General features: G+C 37.0%; 1 protein-coding gene across 1 annotated transcript in view; it reads left to right on the top strand.

Moving 5' to 3' along the window:
• The window catches only part of LOC106684016 (WASH complex subunit 4), a gene marked incomplete at both ends in the record, with an annotated part of 104,971 nt that overhangs the window by 53,597 nt on the left and 27,952 nt on the right, over nt 1-23,422 (top strand). Inside the window, 2 exon segments of the mRNA XM_067050471.1 lie at nt 1,604-1,786; nt 6,393-6,488. Coding sequence (XP_066906572.1) covers nt 1,604-1,786; nt 6,393-6,488 — 279 coding nt within the window.

Consider the following 23,422-nt stretch of genomic DNA (forward strand, 5'->3'; position numbering starts at 1 on the left):
TATAGCCCTGATGAAGACCTGAAACTCAGGTCGAAACGTCGGCATAAAATAAATAAATATGGTTTTGTTTATTTATGTTGTTCTTTGCTGACCGCACCCTCCGACAAACTTCTTCAAGTATAAAAACTTAAATATTTTCTCCTAATACTGCCTCCTAATTATGTGCCTATATAATTTGTTATTTTGTATTTTTTTTATTATGGTTGTTATCTTGTTTTTTGTTCTTAGCTCTAATAAAGACCTGTAATTCTGGCCAGAACGTTGGCACTAATAATATAAGTTCTACTTAATTGTGTTCTTCATTGACCACACCTCCAACTATCTTTTCCTCAGTTTAATTATTCATTTGTAATTAGGTACTGTTTAGTCCTGATTTGTGAATGCTCCATGTCTGTACTTCATTGAGTAATTCTGTAATGAAAGATTTAAATTACATATACTTGCAAGCTTTATTTAACATTTTTGTAATGTTTAATATAATATGCCAGCTCTTATGCCACATGTAGCATTAGACTGCATTCACTACAAAAATGGAGACCTGGGCTTAAAGGCTGGTGCTTTAAAATACTAGGATCAGTTTCATCTGAACTTATGTTCAATCTGATTAAAACTAAAGCATTGTATTATTAACATTATATTTATTGTTGTTATTGATGAACCCACTATAAAACCCCAATAAGGACAATCCATTAGACCTACTACCAACAGAGAGGACCCAGGAACAGGCTAAATCTGCCCGAGGATTGCTTCAGAGGACCCACAAAAAGTGGCTGAACTAGTTGAGGATCACTTCAAGCATCTCTTTTCTGGCAATAGTGAATGAATGAATCAAACAAAAATTGCTTATGCTTATCTCAAAGTATAAATTGAAAAGTGATAAGCATAAGAAAACCCCATTGGCAATGAAGGTACAAACAGGGTATCCAAGCATGCATTTTACACTCCCAGGGTAAGGACCGCCATCTTCAGACCTCATTATTCCTCCAACTTAAAAAAAAATTGAATCAAAGGTAGTCCACATGAAATGAGAGGCCAGCAAATCCATTAAAAATTCAATTGTAAAAAGTCAATTAAGTTATGGTACATGTCTAATCATTGCTCTTGCCGAGAAGAAATCGCTCTTTTCTGGCTAATAATAAGTCATACAAATGTAACACTCACATCTGATCAATAAACAACCACCACTCTAATGCCAAAATTGTAATCTTACAGGTAGCAAGATTTTTTCTAAATCCCCTTTGTTTATTTCATATTTAAATGGATTAGGACTCACAACCAATATTTCAGAGATTTAAAACCATAAATAAACTCTAATAGAATAATTATTACATTTTTGAAGGTTACATAGCCATTTAACTGAAAGTATTTTTATATTAATTTTTTTCCTTAAGTTATTTTACATATATACTGAGATAGTTGTATAGTGTTTTTTCAGCTTCAGAAAAAACTTAGGAGTTAATGATGCATGAGTTTTATGCCTTAAACTTAAACAAGCAAATATTGTGTTCATCGAGTGTTGGAAAATTTGCTGTGACATTAATTATTAATATTTTTGTGCTGAAATATTTTGATATATAACACCATTGATTTGCTTGTCATTTAGTTCCTGACTGTTCCTTTGTTTGGAAATTTGATATGGATTCCTGGAAAGTTTTTAGCTGAACAATTTGGAACAAGAATCACTGATTTGTCTGATAAATATTTTGGCCTTAGTGGTTTGTTAGAGAAAAGATTTGAACTGATGGAACTTCATTCTCTCAAAGATTTAAAATCATATTCATTGTTGGTAAGTATTGCTTTACTTTGATAAATTGATATTTAGTACTATTTTTTTTCAAGAATTATCAATTTTTGGCTTATTCTAATTATAATCCCAAAAATGGATAATTCATCTGGAAGACGAAATTGTGATAGCACATCTCATCTGTTATGTTCTATTTCTCTTAAAAGTTTGTTCTAAGGCCATATACCCTGAAAAGGAATTTGATGTGTTCCAGCCTACTCCCCTGGTTCAGAAGTTTTATTTTCATACCTTTCTATAGTAATTAAATAGAAACAGGTCAATTCTAAAAACCCAACATATTGGTATTTACTTATCCCTTTTTACATTCCATCTGTTAGACTTATAAGATAATAAGCTTCAGTTCAGTGAGTCTGAGTTTGTATTATAGAACAAACTTGTGAGTGAATAATGTTCCATGTATCTTGTATTTTCTTTTTGCTTTAAGGTACTTTTACATGTCGGAGACCAATTATGTCCCTTCTCTAGAAAATCTTTTTTTTTTTAATAAATATCTTGCTTTTAAATAAGAGACCTGGTTTGGTATTTCATTTCTTTTCAATTTATGAACTGATTTTAACCCTTCATCCGTCATACTCTACTACCGTAAGAAGCATTTTAATTTACTAATTTTCAGCTCTGTATTTCTAATTTTCACATATGTTACAATTGATCAATATAATCAACAATGGACAATACAATACAATCTACAAATAGAATGTACTACTGAAAGTGTAAAAGGTTGTTTATGTTCAACCAAAATGTATGCACTGCTAACCTTTCTTGATCGAATTTTTTTTTTTTTTTTTACTACGCCAAAGGAGGCATTTCTGCCATTTTGTTTCGTACAGCCCAGTAAAGTTTAGCTCTGCCGATGTAACTCCCATCTGTAGTCTAGTCCGTCGTTGCCGCACATGCAAATATGTGATCGCCAGTCATCTCACCAACTCCACACAGGACGCAGTCTGAAGATTTAGTCACTTCTATTCTCTTCAGGTGGTGCCACAAATAGTTATGTCCAGTAGCCAACCTGAAGCATGCCACTGACACCGCTCTTGGTAAAGTCAATGGAGGGCGCCTCTTAGGATCTAGCAATGCCGCCCAGTTCTTGCCCCCACATTCTCCTCTACTCCTTTGATTGAATTATAGAAGCCGAGTTCATTTGTTTAGGCTATATGGTTTTCCTAGAACAATAGAAAAATTCTAAATTTTATTTTCCCAACAAACCAGGTAAAAAAGTAGACAATATTGCCTTTCTTATTCTGTTTAGTGGAAAATTAAAAAAGAAAAAAAAGTGCTCAAGGCTATTGAATTAAGTATACTTAAATATTATAATTTCCTGCATCCATATCAATTAGGTTTGACCACTGACACTAGTTTGAATAAGGTCTAAAATATGGCTCCAACATTTATTAAAAATGCTACTGCAAATAAAATTTATGTGGTTTTGATATATATTAGTGTATCGATTTTATGCTGTTTGAAGCTCATCAATATTTATAAACCTGTTCAAAGAAACATTTATGTACTCATTCAAAATTGTCATCAGAACAAATCTTTTTGTGTTTGTTTCAAAATCAGTATTAAATTTAATTTCACTTATAATTTGATTTCCTAAGAATAGTTCGTAATCTTGGCTGAATTTAACAAGATAAAATTTAATTTTTTAGGGCTTTTAACCCTGCATTGGGCGCGGGTGATCTGACAGGCACAGGATTTGGTTTTTTTGCTGTCTCTTTCAAAAAGGCGCTGAGTGTGACCTCTACCTCCCGGTAGTTTCCTAACTTTGTGGGGTGCTTCCAACCCACTCAGTCAATTCATCTCCTGCCGTCAAGAAAGGGCGTCACACGTGTTTTGATCTGACAGGCTCACCACGCCCGATTACGTTACAAACCTAAGATCAATATTTTTCACTTTAGATAGTAAATTCAAGCACTTCACTGTTTTTCAAAACTTGTGTTAGTCATTTTTGTCAGGTACCATTATCGTTTATGAATGGGAATCATGTGCCTGTCAGGTTCACCGCGCCTTTCTGGTATGTCTTTCAGGTTTATCGCCCCTCTTGATTTTATTTTATGAATTCTTTAATCGTTATTTCAGTATTTTTTTAATAGGGATATTCTATAGGGAGACCACAATATTCCGGCCTGTTTGGTTTCAATGACGAAAAAGTGTTGGCAACCTACGTCACATGCAAGAATAATTGCGTACTCCTGGTTTCTTCTGTGCTCGGAATCAAAGCCATTGATAAAAGTACTAGAGAAAAAAAAAACCTGAGGTCATAACTTATTATAATAATGCTCACAAAACTGGAGATAACACTGCTAACCAAATGTGCGCCACATACAACGTGCAGCGAAATACACATCGATCACCAATGACTGTTTTCTATACTATGTTGAACTTGGGAGGGATCAATTCCTTGGTTATTCACCTCGGGAATCAATTGGAATGAATTCCAAGAAGAGTTTTCCTCCAAAGAATTGTCAAATGAACTGTGTATATCGGATAACTTCAGCGAAGAAGCCAGCTGAAATCCGGCCTTCACACCTTGAAAATTCGTCTTAAGATCCCTCCCACCTGATGATCATCCAAAATCAACCCCACCTCCAAAAGCGGTCCAGATGTTGTGATTGCATGGTGGAAACAGGAATACATCGGCTCACGAACTACTCCTGTGTGAAATGCAACCGAGGAATTTGCCCCTCATGCGAAACCACTCTATGCCACATGCTTTTCAGCCTGTTCTTGCGATCCTTCATCGGCTTTGATAGACGATGACTCCAACTTATTTCTGTCCCCCCACTTTTCAACTTCATGTCTGACTCCTTTTAGAATTTTGTTTCGAGGATAAAAGGTCCTATTTTGATTTATATTCATAACCATGATATGTGAATTCCACATTTTGACTTTTTTTGGTTTTTGTACCTAAATAAATAATAAGAAATATTTAAATTTATTTTATATTTTTTCCTAATTGTCTACATCCTCAAGATGCTTGGTAATTGTTGGTTTAATTAAATAAGGTGATTTAGGGACTTTTATAGGATTAGAGATTAGGGAATTTTTATGTATCGTGTGCTTGTCAGGCTCACCGCGCCCTACAAAGGGTTAAGAAAATTATCTCTACTGTAAACTGAAATGGTTTCTGTCCCAACTTCTTCTGATACTGTTTTAACTACAAAATGTTCTTTGTGTCTTTCACATCATGGTGGTACAATGTTGGGTCTAATGTAGCTGTTCTATTATCTATAAGCCATTTTCCTATAAGCCTTAAAAATGATTGAGGACCAATAAACACCCACAAGTTTTTTATTATAAAACTATATAACAATAATTCAACAAAACAATAATTTGTATTTTAATAAACAACAGAAGACAATAATTCACTCACTCCTTTGATATTTTTCAACTCAACAGCCCTGATGAAGCTTTACGAAATGAGGCGAAACATAAACAAATAAATAGTTGTTAACTATTTTTTTATATAACATGACAATAATTATTCTTATACATGTTTTACATTATTTTTTAACATCTTTGTGATGTTTCCTCTTAAATGGGATCCCCCCAAATCATCCCCAAAGGGGGGGGGAATTCCATGAGAATGGCCAATGATTTTCAAACTTCAATCCTTATTCCAGTCACATTTTAGAAATTCACAGTGTAATATAAATTTATTTATTTTAAACATATAGCCCTAAAAAAAGAAAATAGTGCAAGAAAACAAACAACAGAAAAAAATAATTTATATCAAGTTATAAGTACGTCCTTGTGATGTATGCATAAAACAATATTTAAGTTATATGACTAGGGTGAGAATGGCCTATGAATTTGGGTCAAAAAGTCACAAAGATGTTAAAAGTTTTATAAGAATAACAATTGTTATATAGTTTTATAATTCTTTGGTTTTAAATTAAATTTTCGCATCCCACCCTTCTCTCGCTTATCTAAGGTCGACTTTGACCACTGCACTTAGAAGAACGTTCTCTTTGCTTCTGGATGCTTGCCTTGAGAACATGTCTCTCATGCCACCGGACTTCCTTCCTTATTCCTTCCAAAATCAATCTTCAACCCCGCTGTGCAGCTTGAGATACAATGGCCTTACCTTAGAGGTAAGACTTCAAACTTACATAGTTGCAATTGATACCCCAATTTTTCATGAACCAACGTATATTCCAACCAATAATAAAACATTTTTAGGTGTTAAGTTCTTCTTATCATTGTTCTCAATCTTTTTAAGTGATTAAAATTGAATCCCACCAAAAAAACTTACAATGAAAATAAAGTTGTTTACAATATGTAATTTCAGTTTTGTTTGAATTTTCGTATTTGAGCAAAGCTCCTCAAATACACACACAGACCACTTTGTGTGACTTAGGGACCTATAATCATGTTTTCTGTCGAAAAGTCAAATTCAGAATTTTGCACCAGTGCGATTTTTCCCCTTATTATGTATTTCTTATATCGGTTAGTGAAAGCATAAAACAGTATCTGAATTAGTTCATTAGTTCAAAAGTTTATTGTGGATAGACATTCAAACCATTCCCTTTTATATATATATATAGAGAGAGATAATCAATTTATGTTAACTTATATTTACTCTTTACAGATGTTAAAATGGACTCTACAAATGGAAAATGCTGCTTCTCCTGATGCTAATTTTTCAAAATTGAGCAATTCTGATCTTTTCCACCTTGGTGTTGAGGTATTCTTTTTTTTTTTTTTTAACTGTATTATCTACTTGTGTGGACATCATTTAATTATTTGCTGTAATTTATTCATTCTAAAAAGTATAAATATATAAATTATGAAGAAAATGGTCGGGGGGGTGCGGTCAAAAAGAAACCAAAAATATTTTACAACTAGTTATTTTCCAACAGTTTTCCCCACTTTGTAGAGCTTCATCAGGGCTGATCAAGTTGAAAGATATCAAAATAGTGATTTTTTTTTTTTTTGTTTTGTTTGTTTGACTGTTTTGATATCTTTCAACTGGAACAGCCCTGATGAAACTCTGAGGCGAAACATTGACAAATAAATAGTTGTTTGCATTTATTTTTTGTTATGTCCTTTTGACTCCACCCCCAACCATCTTCTTTGTAATTTGAAAAATACGGTCAATTATTTATATATACAATATATAAGTATAATTTTCTTCTTTGGATTAACTTATCTATTGCAAGGATTACTTTTTTATGGAATTTTGAAGTTAAACAATACATTAGTCTCTTCAAGCTGATTAAATAGTCCATACATCCGGCATTCAAAATCAATATGGGCGAAAATAAGGGAGGAGACCAAGAGCTGACATATCTTTAGAGAGTTAGAATCTGTTTAAGGATAGATGTGGCCGTTTAGCTGACAGGTTATTCCTGGACAGGTGTTGATCCAAAAATGATGGTGGTTTTTAACAATGGTGTGAAATTGAATTGGCATTCTATAGATGTAGAGTAAGAGATAATAAGGAAGAATATTAAGAGGGAGCCACAATTTATAGTCCACTAAACATATGTTTATGCTATCTTTATCTTACCTCAAGCGTGGAAATATTGATAACTTTAGAGATCATCAGCATATTAATGGTTATTATAAGCAGTGTGTGAAATCAGGGAAATCATAAATATTATGTAATAATTTAAAATTTATTAAAATAAAATAAATGTTATTTGATATTATTTGACTTAATTCTCATATCTTAAAGATAGCTTGGGTTCAAACGAAAGGCTTTAATATTTAACTCACTCACACACTCACTGTTGGGCGCTACAGTCCTTGTAGGACCTGGGCCTCTGCCACCATTCTTTCCCATGCCTCGCGGTCTCCAGCGAGACTCCTCCAATTTTCAATTCCCATCCCTCTCAAATCATCCAGCCACCAATGCCTGGGTCTGCCCCTTTTCCTTTTTCCTCCTGGGCACCATTTAGCATCCTTTTAGGTAGCTTGCAGGGCTCCATCCTTTCTACATGACCCAACCATCTTAGCCTGCTCCTCTTAATAGCATAGAGGATATCAGGCTCTCCATACAATTCCTTTATTTCGTCATTGCTTTTGATTCTCCACCTGTGCTCCTCTTTAACGGCTCCAAAGATCTTTCTCAGGACTCTTCTCTCCCAAACCAGTAGAGCTCTTCTATTTTCCTTGGTTAGAGTCCATGTCTCACTGCCATACATTACCACTGGCCTAATTATTGTTTTGTACAACAAAAGCTTTCTTTCCTGGAAAGCCTTATGTATCAGAGAGCTTTTTGCAGGGCATAGAAACATCTGGTTCCTGCTACCATTCTGCCCTTAATTTCTACTTCTAAATTATTGTTCCCCGTCACAACTCCTCCCAAGTACTTGAAAGTACTGCAGTTGTGAAACATGTTTCCCACAAGCACAATATCTCTTCTCTCCCCGGTCTGTCTAGAGGTTTTCATATATTTAGTCTTTTCACTATTTATATTAAGTCCTAAATCCTGTGCTGCTCTCTTGAATTCTTCTACAGCACCGGCCAGTGCTGTTTTGGTTCTCCCACATAAGCCATGTGTTGTGTGAGCCTATTGTAAATGATGCCACCCGGGTTTGTCCTTATTTTTCTAATGGCAACGTCTAGGGCGAGGTTGAGCAGTACTGGTGATAATGGGTCTGCTTGTCTTAAGCCACTGTTAACCCTAAAGCTATTAGAGATGCCCACTCGAGTTTTCACCTCACATTTAGTCCTTTCCTGGGTTATCTTTGTTAATATTATTAACTTGCTAGATATTCCCAATGACTGCAATGCCTTTAATAATTTCCCTCTGTCTTCACTATCATAAGCCTGTCAGAAGTCAATAAAGAGGTGGTGTAAGTCAACATTGTACTCATACGTTTTCTCGAGCATTTGTCTGATGGAGAACAGGTGGTCTGTGTTGACCGTCCTGGGCGGAAACCGCTCTGGTACTCGCGCAGCAGTTGTTCGCTCCTTTCCATCCTCCTACAAATTGCTACTGACAAGATCTTGTAAACTGTTGGCAGGAGCGCTATACCTCTGTAATTTTCACATTTTAGTTTATTCCCTTTCTTATGTATAGGGACTGTAATAGCTTCTCCCCAGTCAGCTGGCATTTTTTCTTTCGTCCATATATCCCATATCACCTAGGAAATCTGTTCCCAAGTGTCTTCCCCTGCGTATTTAATTAATTCTGAAGGGATTTCATCGGGCCCTGGAGACTTAATTTTTTTCAGAGACCAAATTATGTCCATAATTTCTTCCCTGTCCGGTGGTACCTCCTCATCAATATTCTCTTCATTATTAGATTGGTAAACCTGGTGGAAGTACATGTTGCTTGTCTTGGGGTTTAGAATCTCCTTAAAGTAATGGAGCTACCTATCCTTGATTTGTTCAGCCCCGGTGATAAGGTTTCCACATTGGTCCTGGCACATTTCAGTCTGTTGTGTGAAGCCCTGTTTTTGCCATTTAGCGCCCTTATAGAACTTTTGGCTTTCATGTGCCTGAAAATGCATCTCATCGAGTCTTCTTTACTCCTCTTTTCTTATCTCCCATTATTCTTTTGGCATTTCTTCTTCTTTCAGCATATGCATCATATGTCCTGCGAGTCTTCCTTTGAAGCATCTTCATTCGAGCCTCATTCCTTTCTTGTATGGCCCTCTCACTATCCCGATCAAACCATGGGTTCCTCCTTCCAGTCTTTCTCTCTCCAAGAACTTCACGTACCGTAGTCCTGATTGCTTCTCCCAGTCTGTTCCACATTTCTTCCGCACCTAGCGGCAGCACCTCCATAATCCACTCTTGACACCGGTGCTGAAGTCTCTCTTGGTACTTCTGCTTAGTAGCTTTCTCCATAAGCCCTTCCATCTCAAAACCAAATTTTTTTCCTTCCGATGTCCTCTTCCTCCGTGCCAAGCATTGGTTATATTTCGCTAGAACGAGGAAGTGGTCTGAGCAGCAGTCCGCTCCTCTGTAGCTTTGTGCCTCTGTTTTGTGCGAGCAGTGCCGTGTGTCAACCATTATGTGGTCCAGCTGTCTTCTGGTTCTGTCACCTGGGCTTACCCACGTTTCTTTATGAATATTTTTGTGGGGAAACATAGTGGTTGTAACTCTCATATTTTTTGAGGCAATGAACTCAACAGTTCGGAAGCCATTGTCGTATCATGCCTGCTATGCTGCGCGGTAGTGGGTCTATATATTTCTTCCTTGCCTATCTGTGCATTGAAATCGCCAAGTATAATTTTGGTGTCGTACTGCGGTATCTCATCATACATCTTAGTCAGTCAGTCATAGAATGCTTCCTTGTCTATTTCCTCTGCATCTTCACACGGAGCATGTGTGCTTATTAATGATATATTAGAGAATCTACCCCTCAATCTGATTCCGCAGGTTCTGTCATTGACGCAGTTATATCCTATCTTCGTATGTTAGATACTTTCCTTTATTATAGAACCATTGTTTATCAATAAATATTTTTCAAGTGATACCATTTCAGTATCCCCCCATCGGATTTCCTGAAGCGCGCCACCACATCCACATTATATTGCTCCAGCACTAATTCCAACGTTCTTTTTGCCCCCGGCTGTAATATACTCTGTACATTCCAGGTACCGATTCTGAGTCCTTGTCCTTGATTGTTTTTCCTTCTCTTCCTCCTCCTTTCTTTCCTCCTCGAAACCTCGTCAAGACTTGGTGCTGGTTGGGACCCCCCAAATCTGAATGGGTTCCTCTGGGGAATACATTTGTATTTTTAACCTTTACCATTCTTTTCCGGGAGGTTCTGGACTATACCTTTTTTATAGAGGTGGGGCGCCTATTCCCCACGCTCAACCCTCCTCCTTTATCCAGGCTTGGGACTGGCAGTGGTTCACCTAGCATCACTAGGAGTAGCAACACCACCCACTGGCGGAGTTTTAATATTTAACTGGTTTAAAAGTACAAAACTCTGAATTATTGGATAAAAATATTGATGAAAAGGCATTTTGAATTAAAAATTAATGAGAATTGTGAATTAGAAATTAATGAAAATTGTGAAATAGAAATTAATGAAAATTTTGAATTTGAAATTAATAAAAATTTTGAATTTGAAATAAATGAGAAACTAAAACAAAATGTAGGAAACCAAATTGAATCAAATAAAAGAGAGTTAAAAGAAAGTTGTTTAACGGAAACTACTTTAATACAGCAAATGTCTGAATTGTCCGAAAAAATGATTGAATGCACTATGGAAGAAAAGGAACCAAAAAATCAGTTAGTGGGTTTAAATTCAAAACACAAATATGTTATAGAACCTTTGAGTCAAGGGAATCATAATGTTAGATTTTACAGGGAGATAATCCGAGAAACATTAATAAATAAGAGAACTGTTCATAAAATAAAATTTAAAGATTGTACACAAAATGATGATTATAAGTGTATGCCAGAATTAATTTCTCCAGTCAAATCTTACATTACAGGGGGAAGTAAAAAATTAATTCATTAGGCTTTTCAGTTTTAATAAGACATTTATAGGGATTGACCCATATTATTTAAACTTAAATTTGACCCAGAAATAATTTTACTCGAAAATAAATTTTGTAATATTGGAAATAGGATATTTGATAAGGCCTTTAAGGTATCCTTAAATATTAAACTAATGTGGTATGGCACCTGGTTGGTGGTAACCAGGTGAAGGTGTTATATTGTTTTTGTGTTCTACAGCGGAGCATGCTATCATAGGATTATATCGTTTACTACGTTCACAGTCATTTTTTAAACAATCTTTTGAAAATTCATTATTTCTATTAATGCCAAATAAGCATTTATTTGTTAATCCACTAGAAACTATATGACTTTGAGCAGTATAAAGTTTTTATTTGTTATTATAACTCTTTTTCTTTTGTATTAATCCATGTTTGGTTTTGGTCCATTGTCCACCTATATTATTTTTGGTCATGGGGAGGCGCTTGAAGAGATTCCTAAATAATCCATTAATTCATTTGCCAAAATTATTCTCAGAATACTTCTTAAACAAGTTCTTAATGAAATAATCTATTAATAAGGTATATATTTTTCTTTTTATAATGATGTATGTTTTAATAATCCAAAAGGTTCACTAGGAGTTCATTTAAAAAACTTACGAATGTTTTATTGAATTTCATTTTTTTAAAGATTAATTATTTGAACTCAAAATATATATATTTTTTTAATAAATTCTGAATCAATTTTACTCCAGTCATTTAAATAAACATTTGGTCAAAAAACCGCCTCTGAGTTACTAACTGCTTACAATTGCATCCCTGCAACTTTCACGGATGTCTATAGTGGTTGTTTTAATTTTATCAGATAAGTTTTGGAACATTTTTTCTCGCTCTTCATTCTGTTCATCAAATCTTTTAATTAATTTCTATGTATTATAGTTTATCATCATAAGATGTTGAAGCATTGTTTTAACATAAAAATAATCACTATTTTCAACATTTAAATTTAAATCCGGATTTGTTCCCACTAATTTATTATCATGGAGGCTATTTAATAGAATCAGGATCTATCTTTATCTAAAATCTTTAGGATCTCTACCTCCAGTTCCTTGTGCTTTATCCTCCATCATTTACTACTTAAGATATAAAAACAAACTTATTCAAATTTAACTCTTTTTAAAACTGTGTCCTGATTGCCGTGACCTAATTGGTAAAGAATTAGGCAACCCACACCTGTTGGGTGACAAGTATGTAATAATTTAAAATTTATTAAAATAAAATAAATGTAATTTGATATTATTTGACTTAATTCTCATATCTTAAAGATAGCTTGGGTTCAAATAAAAGGCATTAATATTTAACCGATAGGAGAATATTATTTATATTTTATAATATAATAGACTCTTAATCTCAGGGCGTGTTTCTAGGCAATCAGAAACAGACACTTTACTACTAACACTTAATTAAATTATCATCTCTTTTTACAATCTATTTAAATTTAGGTACAAAACTAACCAATTTCATATAATTTTCTTTTGATGATTTTCTTTGTCTTCTTATTCAACAAACCAACACTTGCTGTGAACAATCTCTCAGCAAACAAACACTAATGAAACAAAACCTTGGTTCTCTAAGTTTTCAACTCACTTCTCATCCACTGAAGTGTGTTGTTTGGCGATCCAAATGAAGAATCCTTTTTCAAGATGTCCACTCTTGAGCTGGACAAGAGATGATGAGGACCTCCTCATCCAGGAAACATCATTCCACGCCCGTGCCTAAGCAACGAATGAATGCCAAAAACCAAAACCTGTCTCGATGTACAATGTAAACATCGATTGTCGCACAACAGTTTTGGATTTTTGCAAATGATTTACTTTCTGAATATTATTCTTTAGCACTATTTCTTGAATTTACTGTATTTTAAATTATGATGAGAAGTTAATATAGAGTTTTTAAAATATTTGAATCTGCTCAACATTGTCGCTATTCAACGGACTTTTTGAAGGATACGTACCGCCATCTTGGTTTTGTTTTGAATAACATATTTATTATAGACAATGAAAATTGGTTAGCTTGCTTTTTGGTTCAACAAAACAAATAAACAATATTAAAATGATACATAAAATAAAAATAAAAACATATTAAAAACCCTTTATATATCAAAATATACTATTTACTCTAAAAGAGCATATTGCAATAGGTTGAGAAAAGTGATGGTGAGATTGAAAAATACTGGGTGTTAGGAGAGGGTAAGAAGGTTTATTAGGAATTGTAACTGTTGGAAAACAAAGAGAAAAAGAGAGAAACCACTCTATGTTAATGTTGATAGGAATTGAGAGGTTTCAGAGTTTGGAAAGGAGGTTGTGGTGGCAGTGAGGGTTCATTGAACTTACCTAGACTGCCAGCCAGTATTAAATAAAAAAGCCTGGTTCTGCTTTCCTGGGTGATCGTAAAATATTCAGAGCTTTCCATTTTATTCAATAAAAATAAAATGATATCCTGTCTCAGAGGACTTGGTCCCTTACAATGCCTATGAGGACTTGATCCCTGGCATAGCCTTACACTGAGACTGGGTATTACTGAAGAGGACTTGGTCCCTGACAATGCCTTTGAGGAATTGCTACCTGGCATTGCCTTAAAATAATAATGTGTATTACTGTGAGGACTTGGTCCCTGGTACTTACTTAAACTAATACTTGGAGAAGATTAGGGGAGTCAGTAAGAAGATGCTGAGGAGAGTATGGTGAGTCGCACCATGTCATACCCACCATAACCACCTCTGGGTATTCCCTATGCCCACTGTGGGACTTTTGGGACCTATGTCTTGCCGTGGACAGACAGAGGATTGGGAGGGCTCCGGGACTTGACGCCTTGGACGCTGCAATCCTCAGGAACAGTCAGTACCCCATATATTGAGAAGCTGTTGGATATCTTCAACGAGTGCTTGATTAAGGGGTACTTTTCGAGCAGGTGGAGGATTGCAGACTTAAGATTGTTCGACAAAGGTGGAGGCAAGGATAAGGAATCACTGAAGGCCTATCGGCCCATATTTTCCTCCCTGTTATTAGCAAGGTCCTGGAGCATATGATAGTGCATAGCCTCAGACCAATCCTCAGTGTTGCGAGTCACCCTCGGCAATACGGCTTGACCTGTGGCAAGGGAACAACAGATATTCTGCTGAGAGTGAGTGAGAATGTAGAAGGGAGGGCGGAGAAGTATGTCTTGATGATCCTCTTCGACATATCCTCCACCTTTGATAGTGTTTGGTGGCCACGCGTACTCCAGTGCTTACAGGAGTTCGACCCCCCCAGCAACTTATTACTCCCTCATGAGTAGTTACTTTTGTTACAGGAGTGTCAAGATCAGAGGTAGCTATTCCGAGGTCAAGGGAAGGATCGACAAAGGCTGTCCACAGGGTTTGGTTCTTGGCTCAGCTCTGTGGAAGTAGGTGTTCGATGAGTTGTTGGGAGAACTAGAAGATAGAGGGTTCCTTGCCACGGCCTACGTCGATGACCAGGCTGTCATCGTGGCCGGGAATAGCCGAGCCAGATTAAAGAAAGAAGCGGAGAGATGTGCCGGTCTTGTTGGACAGGGGTGCGTGAGGAGAAAGTTGAGTATTGCCGCAGCGAAGATTCAGGCCATACTCCTAAAAGGATTCACGGACAGGTCACACCCTATCACCCTGGAGAGTGAGGGAGTCCAGGTGAGGAGGTGACATACCTCGGTGAGAGGATGAGGAGAGGCTTTGACGCCATACCTCACCTGGTATACCTGAGGTATAGGGTGACTGTCAATTAATGGTTTGAGCAGTATAGGGGGTACCTTCTGGGGCCTCAGGTACCCCGCTACGATGGCTATTTACAAAGGTGTGGTCTTGAGTATCCTGAGGTACGCATCCCCTGCGTCGAGTAGAATCTTCACAAGGGAGCAGAAGAAGAAGCTGGCCTCTTTATAAAGACTGGTTCTGCTGAGGGTCACGAAGGCGTATAGGACGGTGTCGCATGAGGTGCAGGTGCTGGCCGGAGCAATGCCCCTGGACCCCATCCTCAAGGTGGATGCTGTGAAGTATGATGTGAAGAGGAAGGGGCTGGGATTGCTACTGGAGGGACTTGGGGAGAGGATTGGCAAGACTCCGAACCTTTGGAAAAAATTCCTGCAGGAAGAGTCCATTGAGGAGTGGAATGGACAGTGGTGGACTAGTCAAAAGGGTGCGACCCTGAGGAAATTCTTCCCCAACTTCCACTCAAGATTGAGAGCAGAATGGGTCATCCCTGTCTATTGGGTCTTGGAGATCCTGACAGAACACGGGGGATTCCGTGGAAAACTGGAAAGCTTTGGAAAGAACATCGACCCCCGGTGCCCGACGTTTGGGGTCCCCGAAACAGCAGAGCATGTGGTACTGGATTGCACCGCCATAAAAGGACACCATGCCAGATTGACAAGGTAAACTGGGATCTTCTAATTATAATGATATCATATTATAATATCATTATAATTCCGTATCAGCTATTTCATCTCAACCGTCTTTTTTAACATTTATATTTTCCTACCTACCCTTTGTGCTTCGATCACCCACTCTAGAGTCAGTTCCTAAAAATCAATCAGTTTTAGCTAGGACCTCTTTGCTACAACTGTAAGTTTCTTCTCTCATTTTTCATATTTCTTCATTTCTCATTCTCCACATTTCTTCTTATCCCATGTTCCTTTTGAAAAAAACTGTTAGGGGACCAATGCTTTGTTTCATTAGTGTTTGTGTACTGAAAGATTGTCAAGAATAAGTGTTAGTTTGTTGAGAAAATCATCAAAAGAAGATTCTATGAAATTGGTTAGTTTTTTCTACCTAAAATTAAATACATTTGTAAAAGAGATTGTTGGGGCCACAGCCTGGGCCCTGTTTCATAATGAAAGCTAATAGTATTAGTTCATAGTACAAGTATAGAAACAACGTGGTAATTGCACTAATACTTATTTTTTTTCATAAAAGGGAGGACTATTAGTGATATTACAGGAGTTGAAAAGTACTAAAGTACAAGTTACTATTGTACAAGTCAGTGTAATTGTATTAAGTTAAATCGACAAGACTAATAGTATTAGTTTGTACTTTATTATGAAACAGGGCCCTGGTTGTCCTAGGGACACCCTTACACTATGCCCAGAATAAGCTGAGTTCTCCGGATAATTTATTTGAGTATTAACTATTGCGTTTGGTAGAGGGTAAAAACAGATAAATGATAAATTTAAATAAAGGATTTACTGCTTTACTGTAACAAAATAAGATAAGCACTGTTGTATTTATGAATAGTTAGTTTTGCACTTGTAACTGTCAATAAATGTTTCATAACACTGTTTGATATATTAGGTGAAATAGACACTATGTTTTCTGATAGACGCAAAACTGTTAAGGTGAAAAGGAAGTAAAAATAACAACTGGTACACTAGGTAAGGAAAAGCAAAACACACTCAACTAGCTAAGATCTCCATCACTCTGTTATCTCCAATCCAAAGAGGTTATACTGCAGTAGTTAGACATTACCTCTAAGCAACCGCTCACTTAGAGATTCTTACACTGTTGAAATACGGTAAGTTTGGAATTTATAGTTTAAAATTAATAGAATTGGAGTAATGGAATAAAAGTGACCTGAACATCCCGCTCACCTAAATTCCGAACTTGCCAAATGTTAATGAAGGTTGGATGATATTTAGCAGGTAGCTTCTTCCTCTTGTGGCTCTTGCAATAGTGGTTGTAAGAACAAAAGTTGGTTCACAAGTGTTTGGAGGATACCTGCCTTTGTTTTCAAGATTATGACATGGACAATGCCGTTAGATCCTGGATGAACTTGCATTATTTTAGCATAAGGCCATAAACAAGGGATAGATGAAACATTCTTTAATAGGACAGTGTCCCCAATTTTAAAATTCTCCGAAGGCTTGTACCACTTGTTTCTTAACCTAAGGTTGCTAAGATACTGATCCTTCCATCTTTGCCAAAATGTTTGAGTTCTCTCACGGATGAGTTCCCAGCGGGAAAGAGGATTGGGTGGGTGGTATGTTTTGCAGGTTTGGCTCTGGTAAAGCGTTAAGTGGACCACCAATTAGGAAGTGGCCTGGTGTAAGTGGTTGGCTATCTTCCGGATCACTGGATGTAGGGTAGAGGGGTCGGCTGTTTAACATAGCCTCCACCTTAGTAAACGCATTGAAGAGTTCAGATACTGAATTGCTACCAAAGAGCTTGTAAAGAAGTGTTTTTGCTGATTTTATCCCAGCCTCAAATAAACCTCCGAAGTGAGGAGTCCGTGGTGGATTAAAATCCCAGTTTATACCCAACTGAGTGGCATGCAGGTGAGATCTTCCTTGGTCTTTTCAGAGTTCAGCCAATTAGTCAGCTCTTGATAATAGTTAGGATTGCCAACAAAATTTGTGCCACAATCAGATAACATTCTGGATGGACGACCTCATCTAGCTACAAATCTGTCGAAAACATCAATGAATGCTTCGGTACATAGACCATGTGCCAACTCAAGATGGATTGCCTTGGTTGAGAGGCAGATAAATAAGCACATGTACACCTTGATGATTGGTGACCTTCTTGAACTTTCACGTGCTGAAAATGGTCCTGCAAAATCAACTACTGCAATATGCAATATCAGTAAACCTGGTTGGTGGTAAATTACCCATCAAAGGGTGTGAAGTAGGTTTGGAGAACCTTCTGCATGTCAGACATAATCTTTTTACCTTGCGGCAAAGTTTGCGTAGGGAGATAATCCAGAATCTTCTTTGAATAACAGCCTGAAGGCCAGCACAACCAATATGAAGTGATATCTGATGATAGTACTTTACCAGAAGTACAGTAAAGTGCGCCTCAGGTGGTACGAGAATTGGATGCCTTTGGTCATAGGCAAGCTGAGCATTGTCCAATCTGCCGCCCACCCTCAAAACTCCCCATTCATCAGGATTCATTCAGGATATTGACCACTCGTTAAGCGACAAAGGTTTTTTAAGGTGTGAGGTGGTGACGATAACCAAAACCACCATTGAATCAGTAAGATGAACCTCGTAATCCTTTAAAGTGAGTAGCAACGGTTTTATGGAAGCAATCAGACATGTTAATAGTACAGCTCCACATAATTCTAGGCGAGGCACAGTAATAGGCTTCATTGGTGCAAGCTTAGTTTTGGCCTTGATCAAACTAGCTCACTTGTTGGTGCAAAGGTATACAGTAGCGCAATACCCACTCTCCGACGCATCACAAAACTCCATGATACAGCACCGTTTATGTCTTGTATCACCTAGGTAACGATAGATGTTAAGGTCTTGTAATGATGATAGATCCTGCACAAACTTGAACCATCTTAATTGAATATAATCCGGTATCTGTTCATCCCATCCACAACGCAGCTTCCAAATCTCCTGTATAATCAATTTTGCATAAAAAATAATTGGTGCTAAAAATCCAAGTGGATCATACAACCTGGCTACTGTAGATAGAATGGTCCGTTTGGTCTGGTTTGCACTAATTGTAGGCACATTCACAGTGAATGAAAAATAATCTGTAGTTGGTGACCAATGTAGTCCTAAGACCTTGATACGGGATTCGGAGTCAGTTATTCTGTCGATGTTGAACAGCAATTGACTGGACTCATCCTCTTCCGCAATTACTTCTGTAGAGTTGCTGGCCCATTTCGATAACTGAAAACAACCCTTCAAAAGCAATTCCTGTAATTGGTTTTTTAGGGCTATGGCGCTAGCGATGTCGCCATGAACCAGTGACTATGTCATCAACATACACATCATTTATGAGTGCAGATGATGCCTCAGGATATCGTTCTCCCTTGTCCTCAATCAATTGATGAATGACCCGCATGGCTTGGTATAAGGATGACTTCAAGCTATATGTGATGGTTTTAAGTTCGTAGGTATCCACCGGTGCATCAGGGTTGAATCTCCAAAGTATCTGTTGGTAAGCTTGATCTGAGGGATGAATCAATACCTGATGAGCATTTTTACCACATCAGTGGTGAATACAGCTGGGTGCCTTCGAAATCGAACAATGATATCCAATGTATCATTCTGGAGTTGTGGCCCTGTCAGCAACTTATCATTCAATGAACCATTGGATGTTTTGGCAGAAGCGTCAAAAACCACCCTGATTGCATCAGAGCCTCCTTTCAGAACAGCATGGTGAGGTATTATATATCTAGACGGTCCTATGGTTAACTGGGTATGTCCCAATTTAAGATACTCTGCCATGAATTTGCAATACTGTTCGCGAAGTTTATGATCTCTGGACAGTTTATTTTCCAAGGAGTAAAGGCATGAGAGAGCTTGCGTTCTTGAAGAACATAAATCAGGTTCGGATGAGTGGAATGGTAGTGCAACCACATAACGCCCAGAAGTGTCCCGGTAGGTCGTTTCCTTAAAAAACTCTTTGCATTCCTTGTCTTCTTTAGAAAGTGGAATAGGTTTACTAACTTCCTCCATCTCCCAAAACCATTGAACTAGATTGTCAATTGACTTGGTAGAAAGAAGACAGATCGATCTATTAGTGTTTTTTGCTATGGGTCCCATGATTACCTTTTCAAAAACAGTGTCTAATAATGAAGGATGATTGCGGTGAGAGGTGTGTATTACTTGCAGAAAGAGATCTGCTCCAAGAAGAAAATCTACTGTGCCTGGGGTGCCTAGGAAGAAACTTCTGAATTTTTATTGAAGGTATTATATTCTTGAGGTAATGGGGCTGTGATGATTGGGATAACGAAAGCATTGGTCATGAATTGGTGGTCCGAGTTTCTTGGCTGCAGAGTACTTTGAATCAAACCTTCTGGAGTTGGAACGTGGGTGTTATTTAAACCAGATACCTGACAGTCAGTCCTTACAGGTGTAAGCTGAAGACGTTTGGCACAATCAGATGTAATGTAGGAGTTGTGGCTTCCTGAGTCCAACACCAAACGGATATCTTGGAACACACCTCTGTGGTCCTTTATTTTTACCAATGCAGTTCCCAACAGTACTTTATAGGCAGATGAATCCATACTAGCCAAGGCTACACCTGGGTTCTTATCGTTGGTTGATGAAGTTGAAATGGATTCTACAGGCGGGTTACCTTCAGGTGTAGGAGTAGGTAGGTGAAGCATGAAATGGTGCCTTCCCTTACATTGTCTGCAGGTGAAGACGGATGTACACTGGTGAGTTTTATGTTTGGGACATAAGCAATTTCTGCATCCTGGCCAAGTTGTTAACATGCTTAATCTATTAATTGGAGAAGCCAAACGAAATTTAGGGCATTCCTTTATTACATGAGCCTCTTTACAAATGAAACATTGGAATCCCTGAGGTGATTTTGTGGTGCTGGAAGGTGAATTCATGGTGTGCAGTGAGGTAACTCTGTTCAACTGACCAGATTGATTGCGCTTTGGTCGAGGTGGTGCAGCATGAATGCATTCTGCATAGTTGGACTAGTAAGTGATGATGATCGTGTCAGTTGCTGGAGTTTTCCTTCAATAAAGGACCTCAGATCCACATAAGACGGGTGTACTTTGTCAGAATGTTCCCTCTCAAACTCTTGACGTAAGGGTTGATCTAGATATCTAAATATAATTTCAAATAATAAGTTATCTTCTCTATCTTTGATTTCTAGATTTATGAAGCTTTCTACTGCTACCAATACATTAGAAGTTAAATTTTCTATTGCTTCTATTGATACCTGCTGAATGGGTTTGGCATTAATAAATTTATTGATGTATGCTGAGGAAAAACTTCTCTGGTCATTGTACTTTTGTTGTAATCTAGCCCAAGCCAGGTCGTAATTGGCTTCAAATCTTGGGATTGGATTGATACAATCCAGTGCCAGTGGTTTAAGTACACCAATTAGGTAGGTGAATTTGTCTATATTAGAAATTCGTTTCTGGTTGTGAACCGAAGATATAAAAGAATCCCTGAAAAAGGGCCAGTCCAAAATATTGCCAGAGAATGAGGGTAATTTAGCTTCAGGTAGGATCGATGGACGGCCAACATGAACCACTGTTTGGGTGGTAGAGGTTTCTGCTTTAGACAACCTTGTACCTTCATCCTGTTGTTTAAGCCTTCTTTCTACACTAACCCAATGCCCAGATGCTTCATATTTGTGGTGCTTTGTTTCAGTTTTGGAAAAACATCTGAGTTGTTGATAATACACAATTCCTCCATTTCAAAATAGGTGCTCTCAAACTTCTGGTATGTTTGTTCCAGACCACCATACATTCCCTGAAAAATATCTATTGCTTCATCAGACTGAATTGTTGCACGTCCCTGATCTCTAATAGCCTTGATGTCCTCTGCAAATGCTAAAAGGCGACGGTGTAATAAGGTTATCTTCTGGAAAAAAGTGGCCTCTGTTTGTTTGGATCCATCTTTATCTCCACCTATGATCAATTAATTTTAAAAACACAATAAAGAAAATTTAGAATACCCAAAATAATATATCCGGTGCACGGAGGACCAAATGTTGGGGCTACAGCCTGGTTGCCCTAGGGACACCCTTACACTATACCCAGAATAAGCTGAGTTCTTCGGATAATTTATTTGGGTATTAACTATTGCGTTTGGTAGAGGATGAAAACAGATAAATGATAAATTGAAATAAAGGATTTACTGCTTTACTGTAACAAAGTAAGATAAGCACTGTTGTATTTATGAATAGTTAGTTTTGCACTTGTACCTGTCAATAAATGTTTCATAACACTGTTTGATATATTAGGTGAAATAGACACTATGTTTTCTGATAGACACAAAACTGTTCAGGTGAAAAGGAAGTAAAAATAACAACTGGTTCACTAGGTAAGGAAAAGCAAAACACACTCCACTAGCTAAGATCACCATCACACTGTTATCTCCAATCCAAAGATGTCATACTGCAGTAGTTAGGCATTACCTCTTAGCAACAGCTCACTTAGAGATTCTTACACTGTTGAAATACGGTGAATTTGGAATTTATAGTTTAAAATTAATAGAATTGGGGTAATGGAATAAAAGTGACCTGAACAGAGATATTAATTTAATTAAGTGTTATTAGTAAAAAAGTGTGTTCTGATTGTCTAGAAACCCACTCTGAGATTAAGAGTCTAAAATGTTATAAAGTTCTACTATCTATTTAATATTAAAGCTTTTAATTTGAACCCAAGCTACACTTAAGAAATGAGATTAAAGTTAAAACTACATAGAATTCCATTTATTTTCTTTTAAATTTTTTTGAATATTACAATATTGTAATATTAAAAAATTATCACATGTGTGTATTATATGTTGGGGCGAGGGATGTTTTGTATGTGAAAAACCAACCTCTTCCCCAGAGGGAAATGTTCGCTGGTTCGAGATAAAATAAAACAAAAAAATACGGAGGACCTGTAATAAATATCACATACAAAAAAATAATAATAGAGAAAATGAAATAAAAAAAATAACTTTCCAAGTGATATACAGATTTAATTAATTAAAATATAAACAAAAAATGAACTGTTATGTTGTTACAAAAAGGGATAGTGAATTGTGGAGGAAAAAAGATAAAAATATTTTGATACATGTACAAACAAAAAGAAAAAAAATTCTATTTACACAAGAAATAATAAGTTAATTAAAACCCAAAAAGAGAAAAAAAAGGAAATATGAAGCTCGAAAGAAGAAAAGAAAGCCACTCACAGATGGGTGTGGGGGTCGATATGCACATATCACAATAACATTACGAGTCTAGAGATGGTTGACCAGGATGACCGCCGGCGAGCTGGTGAGAGAGAGGTTGCCAGGCAGCCCGACGACTCCAAAAAACGTAGACTGCACAGTGGTGACTGCCGGTGAGTCGGTGAAAGGGTTCCAAAATAAAAATAGCTCCAACAAACTAGAGTCAACAAACAATGGCGGTGGAGCCTCCATGAAGCAGTCACTCTCGCGTCTTACACCGTGCCAAAGCCAACTAACATTGCTCCAGTGCTGCCTAAATCTTCACTGCCATCTGCCTCATCCGCGATTATGCAGGCACTGGCCCCACTGCCTTCGTTATCGTTCTGCACATGTTACACCTCCGGAATGTATTTATAAACACTGAACCTCCTTATATCCCTTATTTTTATGTACCAAATTAAAATTACAAAATTACTTATAGTTTAAAAATAAATAAATGAATAAACATAAACTTAAAACAAAATTAAAAATTACTTGGAAAGTTGCCAAAAAAAATTAACCTAAA

Source organism: Halyomorpha halys, unplaced genomic scaffold, assembly GCF_000696795.3.
Source record: "Halyomorpha halys isolate HHAL.00 unplaced genomic scaffold, Hhal_1.1 Scaffold536.1, whole genome shotgun sequence".
Lineage (NCBI taxonomy): Eukaryota > Metazoa > Arthropoda > Insecta > Hemiptera > Pentatomidae > Halyomorpha > Halyomorpha halys.